Here is a 9,372-nt window from a genome sequence, read left to right on the forward strand (position 1 = left end):
ACCCCAAGTGATTTGAATTATCACTTGCATGAACAGTGTGATTCTAAATGCAACTTGTGTTCCATGTCAGAGTCACCATCGATCAAATGATCAGCGAGCATTTCTCTCTTATCCAAACAAATATCCGAAAGAATTACTTTGTTCCTTTTCCTTTCCGATAAATATAATTACTTTAGTTCTAATGCACAACTCCACTATCCTTGAGCCATATAAATAAGAGGAGATCAAATCTCAAAGTCCACCAGGGAAGAAAAACAATTAACAAAGCCTTTTAGAGCTAGTACATACAAGTTCTCATTTGCAAGCTCATATTTTCTTTTCAATAACCCTTTCTCTTAAAATTAGAAGCAAAAATGGATAGGGTAAGAGAGTTGGCATCAAAGAAGGCAGCAGTTATATTCACCAAGAGTTCATGTTACATGTGCCACAGCATCACGCAACTGTTCTATGAGCTTGGAGCAAGCCCAGCAGTGCATGAGCTAGACAAGGATGCATATGGGAGGGAAATGGAGTGGGCTTTGAGGAGCATGGGGTGCAACCCTTCAGTGCCAGCAGTGTTCATTGGTGGAAAATTTGTAGGCTCTTCAAAGGATGTCATATCCCTCCATGTTGATGGCTCTCTCAAACAAATGCTCATGGCTGCAAAAGCCATATGGTTCTAGTACTCAATTATATGCTCCTTAAGATATATATTTACATGAAGGAGCTCTTATATATATACAATGTTTTAAGTCAAGGGACACCCCTTCTTTTTCTTGAGTGTCCTCTTTAGCTTGTGATGTATCAAAGAGGAAGTCTGTATAAAAAAAAAAATGTAGTCTTGCTTTTTTGGTATGTATGTATTTTATATAAGGCTGGCTGGCTTACTATATATATAGCTAATGCCTACCATGTTATGAAACTTGATCATGTGGGAGGAAATTAACTGATGCTCCTACTTTACTTAATGCAACTTTGAACTTTCTTGCCTTTATCTATATTGTTGCAAGAGATTGGAAGAAGAAGAAGAAAAAATGTTTCAGTTACACTCAATTATATGCCATCGATCAATCCATATACAATCTTCTTCCACTTCCCACAGGATAATTAAGTTCTGATCAAAATCTCAACCACTTAAGGGACAATACTTTACTTAATGTAACGGGATAATTTTAAAGTCTGATTGTCAAAACACCACTTTCGATTTAGTAGGTTGTTCGGCTTTTATTACATATACTCTGAACCTGATACCTTTTTGGGCCACTATAGTTAATATCAACATGTTTTGGGGCATTTTATAATTTTTGCCGCATAGTTTAATTTGCCTTTTGGCCACTGAATATAATTGCAACCTAAACCAGCTCCTGTTAGCATCATTTTCAGTTTTAAGTTTTACTTTATTTTTAAAAAAAATAAAGCTAATTTCCCGCTTTATAACTTTTAGTTTAAAAGTTGTTACTTTCATTCTTTAATTAAATCTTAAATCAAAATTAACTTATTATTTATTACTTCAATCTTGTTTGGCGGAAGGAGAGAAGCTGGGATTGAGGGGCAAGAGAAGGAGAGGCGATAGAGACAATGTTGGTGGACTTGTAGCAATGAAAATGGTACCGGAGACATTGGTAACAAATTATTGGTGATAGTGACTACATTGGTAATAAAAAAAATGTAAATATGTGATAATGATACTCATGGGAGATAATGACAATGACACGATTTGTAACACTGAATTTTATATAAAATATTTATGATTATGCGTTTTGAAATGATGTAAGAATATATTTAGAAAATGTATATATATAGGCAATCAACTAAATATATTTTTTAAAAACCTAAGATTACAACTATCAAGCATTGGGTTGGGTTCTTGTCCCCCAATATCTTTTTTTGTGCGGCTTTGATTTTTGAAATAAATACTTCGGTATGTAGTACAGGATCAATTAACTTTGGGGTGCGAATATAATTGAGATGTGAAAATGCATGTATTGTAATGTTTTCATATCAATGTTTATTTTAAAAATAAAAAAAAAACAACTATCAAGTAATAAGTTTCACGTTTCACTAAGAATCTTCGTAAATTTCTTATTAAGACCTTATACAAATTAACTGTATAATTTAAAAAAAATCTATTAGTTGTGTTATAAAAATATACCAAGTCAGAATGATTTATGTTACTCATTAGATTTTCTTTTACGACTATAGTAGCTAAAAATGAAAAATAGTACTTTCAAATGTCAAAAAAGGGAAGAAGAATGTTATGTTATATGGATACAACAAGAAAAACAGAAAATATAATAAGAACAATGATAAAATGAGGGAATATTTGTTATTCTATTTCAAATTTGAGATGTCAATTTCATATATCAATGAGTTTATTTCATTAGCGCAAAAGTTAATAAATCAAATCAATATAAAAGGAGGACTAATAAAGTTATTTGATTGCAAATATAAATATAATTATTTATAGTCTTTAAAATTGCAATAATAGATTATAAAAGAAAAAGACACTTAAAAAATTTAATGATACTAAAATATTTTGTCTAAAAAGTGGGAGAATATAATTATTTCTAGAAGAATTTTAAAAAAATATTTATCAAAAAAGTGAGGAAAAAACCATTAATTAATTATCTTTCAATAAAAACTATAAAAAAATCATATAATATTTTATATAAAAGAATATATATTTTTAAAATATTATTATGGCCAAGGTCCCCCAAGGGTCAATTGGTCCTCCTTCACTGTAATCATTACATTAGTTGACTAACGACCATGATAATCACAATAATTATAATTATTGTATGCCTTTAAAACATTTTTTTAAAAAAAAAAGTGGACCGATCATTGAATTAGTAAAGATACTTATTTAAGCAAAGTTTAATGGTTCAATCCTAATTATAGTTGAATGAGTAATAATAATAATAATAATAATAATAATAATAATAATAATAATAATAATAATAATAATAATAATATTTAAAATAATATTAAATAAATATAATATCATAACTTTATAATACTAAAAATTTAGATAAAACATCATTTTATAACAATGCTTTCAAATGAGATTAAATAATTGAATTTGTTTTTGCAATTAAAAACAAAAAGTACTTATTTTTATTTTAAAATTTGGTTAAAATATTTTAAAATTGAGTTAAAATCAATTTTACTATAAATGTGTTGTATACTTGTATTTTAAAACTTATATTTTAAAATAACAAAAAATTATATTTACCTGAAAGTGACCTTTAATATTTTGGTTTTTACATTTCATCTAGTAGACTTTTCTATCTAAGCAATTATTCCTTGTTTCACTATCTATTTTTGCATTTGCCTTGCACCAAGGATATATATCTCCTAATCAATAGTAAGAGATTATTTTTTCTATTATGTAAAAATTATCAAAATAAGTTTTATCTTTCTCAACAAATCCTTCCCGCTCCATACACAAGATTAGAAATCAAACCCTATATAATAATATATTTAAGAAATACAACTATTTATCAATTGTGTTAAACCATATTGATTTAACACAAATGTACGTACATATCTACATATCTAGAAATACACTCTTGCAAGTTGAATTTTTTTATATATATAATGTTAATAATAGGCTTAAACTACTCAACTTCTTATACCTTAAGTTTAGATATGTTTTTATTCTCTAAACATTTAGATACGTTTAATTTTTTAAAATATTTTATTAGTTTTACTCGTCTTAAATTTTAAAACTTTTGAAAATAACCTGTGTTATCGTTTAATAATATTATCACTTTAATGACTATTTTAATGTAATATATGTGATAATTAACAAGTCAGTTGTTCAACTAAATCTGGATTTAATCTTTATAAATATGATGTAGATTTGAATTTTATAAATGGAAAAAAAAAACATGATACATTAGAACTAAAGACACTACTAGTGACAGAAATTAATTAGTCTTTGTTTAATGAGATGTTTTTAAGTATAGGAACTAAAACACAAAATTTTGTAACCACCGAAACAAAATGGATAGTTAAACTTATTCAATATATAGCTAGGCAAATCATAATTAAATGAGTCAAATTATACATAATTTAAGTTTAACTCATTATCTCAAAAAAAATATATTCAACTCATTCATTTAATAAACTCTAGTTTAGTTCATTTCATTCATGAATTAAGATTAATAAATCAATTATTGAATAAATTTTGAACTAATTTTAAATTGGTTTGGTTGATTACCTTCCCTAGAATTTTGGTAAAAACTATCTTATTGGGACCATATGCAGTCTTCGTTTTCGATGTCCTTTGTCAAACCACTCCAAGTGAAGGAAGGACGGAATAATGAGATGTTTCCGTCTCTCTTAATTGTTGCTTTCATCCGTTGAATAAAAAAAGAGATGAAAGAGAGGCTCATATAAGGCCTTACAAGATAAAAAGGAAGAGAAAGAATAAGACGGGAATATGGAGTGAAATGCATCGGGGAAGAACTCTGCCACTCACCATTCATTTATACAACTTAATCAACTAGGACGACTTGTATATTAATTGTGTGGTAAACTCGCATGGTCGACCTTTTGCTTATATAATTATATTAATTGAAACCTTTTTTTTAATATCATTTTCATTATAAGGTGATATTTTCATTCAGACCCTATTAACAAGAGAGTTGAAAAAGAATTTCAATTATTGTTAGCATTTTCCTTAATAGATATAGCAAGTAATTTCACTGTAAATCTTCATTAGTGGTTTAATTTAGGATAGAAATTACTCTGTTCTCATTTTTGTGTCCTTTTTTATGCCTCTTTAATTAGAAATTTATACATTGTTGAAAAATAACATTTGATTCTATTGACTATTTTTTTATTAGTCACTTTTTATTAGCAAGAACAAGACAAGGAAAATAAGTAATTTTGAATCTAGGAATACCTCATTTCAAAATCATCAGTAACGAAAAAGGAAATTATTGGAAGAAAAAAAAAATATTAGATAGTCTTCAACCATCTTGTTAATATTTACATGTTCTCTAAAGAGAGTGTCTAGGGTTTTAGAGTTAGCTAGGCTAACTCACATGGGAATTGGATCTAGCAAAAGTGGAAAGTTTTTCAAAATGTGATAAACTAATATTCATATTTAAGTTGGTAGATGTGTTCATATTTAACATTTAATTGTGGCTCGAACAAATATTACCTCCTAAGGGTACCTATTAATCCTTCCACCCTAAAGTTAGTGATATATATAATATCATCTATGGCTTATTTTATATATATATATATATATATATATATATATATATATATATATATATATATATATATATTTAGAGAGAGATCAAATTATATTTATGTAACTTTAATAATTATTACATTATTTTTATAATTTGATATAGAATGATAGAATGTAATTTTATTATTTCAACTAATGCAGACTATTTTAGTAATAAATATATAATTCAACCATTGAATTTGAATTATATCTACTTATTATTAAAATTATATATGTCAAAATTAAACAACAATAAAAAGATAATCAAATGATTTATATTTTAAAATATTTATATTGTGTCAATTTTAATCTATATAAATGAGATTGTAAATGATTTTGAATTAATATAAAATTTTATATACGTGATTTATGTGAAAAAAAACTTTCAATACAATGATAAGTTTTAATAAAACATTATTTAATTGAAAGTTATAAAATAATATAATAATTATCAAAATTAAATCGGTCTAATTTGATCCTATATATATATATATATATATATATATATATATATATATATATGAATTTAATTTATTTTATAAAACTTACCTACTTGCTGTAAAGGAATAATATCCGTCGTCGTGAAAGCCATCATACAGAAAAATATCACTATTATTCCTAGTGATTATAAGGGATAACTAGGTGTTTATTCTTAACCATTCAATATGAGGACCTGGTGCAAGCTAGGTATTACTCATATGAGCATAACATAAGGTGTAGCAATATTTGATCCTCGTAGATCGGGGCGTGCATGGCTTCTAGCTAGGCGGCCAGGTGCCTAGGCCTATGAATATTAAAAAGTAATGCACTAATGCTAGAACTTTCCATGCCTCAATTAATTATTTCTCTCTATATATCCACTTAACATATGATAATTTTCTTTGACATGCACTGGTTTCTAAAATAATTTATCTGCATGAGCACTACGTGCAGTCAAGCATGGTCAATACTGATGAATATTAATCATTGTATACGCTGATCAAAACTAATATAATATGTACGTATATATTATGATTATGTTAATTAATGTGGCTAACGGCTAACTTATTCATATATAAATTTAAACTATAAGTAGATAATGTTTTCTACGGGTACATATATACCCGATGGACTGGTGATGCCGTATGCAGTTGAATTGGTAGACACATGGAATTTTTTTTTGTTCGGCTGCTAAAAGAAGGGAATTCATTCATTCATTCCCTCTTCGTCTCAAACCGTACACGTGTAGGTCCATTCATGTGCACATGTGAGAACATTATTACGCAAGTGCTGCATCTTTGTATGTGTCCCGCAATGGATGGGTGCAAAACAGAGTCCCACGAAAGCCATCTCAGTCTCAATCATTCTGGTTCTGCATAATAAGGATTCAAAGCAGTTGATAATTAATATAATGAGAATCTTCAATCTGGTATAAATGGACCAGCATCCCAGTATTATTACACTTTTAGTTTTCAGAGATTCTTCTTCACCACTAAATATGCACAATTCTTTTGTATTAAACGGTAAAATGGCCAACGGAGAATAAACTCAAGTAGCATGCATGTATCAAAATGTTCTATTCAATCAATATGAACATATTTGACAAGATAAAATTAGAAATTGATGCATTAAACAAAAAATAAATTCAATTAAAAAATAAACAAGCAAACTGCTAGCAATACATTTTTTTTTAATAGGGTGGAGAGTCATTTTGGTTCTTAAAGATATATAAATTGAGTGTCAGTTAAGTATTTGTATTGAAATTAAAAAAAAAACAACCTAAAAGTATAATTTATTTGTCATTTTAATCATGATGTTAAAAGACTTTTAATAAAATTAATGTTCATTCATGTTTAACATGTTATCTATCTATGTGACAATTGATGACACATAGTTATTTAACACATAGTTATTTAACACATAATACATACATAACAACTAACTGTGCACACATAACATTTTAGTTAGAGATTAAAATAACAATAATTAAACTCACTTGTCATCCAAGGGTGTCATCAAATGGCATGTAGGCAAATAACATGTTATATAAGCAAAGATAATAATTTTAATAAAAGTCTTTTAACATAAGACAAGAGTGATCGACATACAAACTACACTTTCAAGAACTTTTTCTTTTAATTTTAAAGTAAATAATTATTTTTGGTTCTTGATAATAGTGTTTAATATTCTTCCAATTAAACTTTCATAAACTTATTTGACAGTAAATTACACTTATAAGAATAAAAGTAATTGTTTATCATTTTATAAATTCTTTTGAATATTCATTTTTACTAAATGAAATTTATTAAAAATTATAAAAAAAAATTTATAGTTTTTACTTTTTATTTAATGAGTGAATATACTTCTTATTTTATAGTTTTCAATAAATTAACTAATAATAGAAAGTATTTAAGAAGGAAAGTGTTAAAAATAGTGTTGTTACGACTAACCCTCTTATAAAAAAAATAGAATTAGGATTATATAACATGATATGAATGACAAAAAATCTTATTATTTAAACTTGTGACCGATCAGGAATTCAATCTCAAAACTTGTGTGTTTGGAATAAAAAAAAGCATCCCTTTCAATAAATTTTAATACCTCGGAAAATTACTATTGATTCTCAGCTGAGGAGTATTTGTGTTAAACAAATAGGAATGAAAGCTTTAGATAAAAAGTATTAGTCGAGACAGTACTGTTTAATATTGTAAGAAAAAAAAATGATAGAATCTAATTATAACCACCTTAGTTGGTTGTGACATACTAGGAATAGACCTGTCAAAGTTACAGTTAGGAAAAAAGTACTAGAAGATTAAAAGTTTTAATATTTGTCGTTGATAAATCTTTAATGTTGCTGGAAAAATAATTTATTTCATTAAAAAAATTACCGGTGCATGTTATCACTATAATAAATTGATTAAATTCTATCGCAAATTTTTTTATAGAAATAATTTCTACTCTTAAGAATGAGATGAAGAATATCAATCAAGCTAAAGTAAACCTGCAAGTTTAAAATAAAATATGTGCTAAATTGCAAAATGTGAGATAATTAAAATCTTTTTTACAGGAAAATAAATAAAATCCCAATCATCATTAAAATAAAATATGTCCGGAACCAAGACCATTTGTTAAAATAAATGATTAAAAAATTATCTGTACCTGGTATCAATCGAAATGGATTATTGCTTTTACACTTTTGAATATAATGATCGAGTTGAAGAATAACAATCAAGTTAAAATAATGAGTTGAAGAATAACAAAGTTAAAATAAATTAAGAAAGCAAGTGGACATAATTAAAAGATGATATTTAGTACTTCTATTTATAAATGAGGAGTTAAAATTCTTGTAGCTAGGTTATGTTTTTATAATATTGGTAAGGTTTATCCTTAGAATAATTCTAAATAGTAAATGCTAAGTTGATATTTTGTTTTTACTTATCCCATGTTATTAAGCTAACAATGTATTGCCTTAGCTAATTTTAGATTATTTATGTGTTTTATAATTGAACTAGTATTTTAGCTCATGGATTGCACAAAATTAATCTCTATTTTATAATAAATAAATACTTAGAAATATATAAATTATAGGGATAGATATATTTTTATTCCTTATACTTTTATTTTTTAGTCCCTGAAGTTCCATATCTTTAATTTAGCCCATGTACTCTATTAAAAATATGTTTTTAGTTCATCCACGCATATTCTTCACATTAATTTATGAGGAATGAATTATTGTTAGTTCTTGCTTTTAACAACAACAATTTTTACCTACATGCACATTTCTTTCGTCCTAGTAGTCAAGAACAAGTTGTGGATTTCGAACCACAACTCTTACGTACAGATATCAATGAGGAACCATGCAAATTCATAGATTTGTTACACGAGTTGTTGAAGAATGAAGATGGAAATGAAGACAGGAATAAAGTAGTTGAAAATTAGGGTTTAATGTGTTTATGGGAGACATTTCAATAACTTATTTTTTTTTAAAAATAAAATCTATGTCATTGTAATTAATTTTTAAAAAATCCTAAGAGTTAATTCCTACAGACAAAATTATCGTTATCTATAAAAAAATATGAGCAGAGTGACTAAAAACATCTTTTTAGTAAAGAATACAGACTAAATTGGATTATATGAATCTTCAAGGACTAAAAATAAAAAAAAAAATG

The 9,372-nt window shown here is 26.5% G+C and overlaps 1 protein-coding gene across 1 annotated transcript; it reads left to right on the forward strand.

Annotated features, from left to right (window-relative positions):
• Positions 1-243: 243 nt before the first annotated feature.
• Positions 244-968, forward strand: LOC100305876 (thioredoxin superfamily protein). Its single transcript, NM_001251139.3, has one exon. The coding sequence runs from the start codon at positions 354-356 to the stop codon at positions 660-662; it is 309 nt and encodes a 102-aa protein (NP_001238068.1). The 5' UTR covers positions 244-353; the 3' UTR covers positions 663-968.
• The last annotated feature ends 8,404 nt before the right edge of the window (positions 969-9,372 follow it).

This window comes from Glycine max, chromosome 10 (genome assembly GCF_000004515.6).
Source record: "Glycine max cultivar Williams 82 chromosome 10, Glycine_max_v4.0, whole genome shotgun sequence".
Classification (NCBI taxonomy): domain Eukaryota; kingdom Viridiplantae; phylum Streptophyta; class Magnoliopsida; order Fabales; family Fabaceae; genus Glycine; species Glycine max.

Bases quoted from the DNA above. Each gene is read 5' to 3' on its own strand.
- LOC100305876 (NM_001251139.3), top strand. From the start codon at position 354: ATGGATAGGGTAAGAGAGTTGGCATCAAAGAAGGCAGCAGTTATATTC.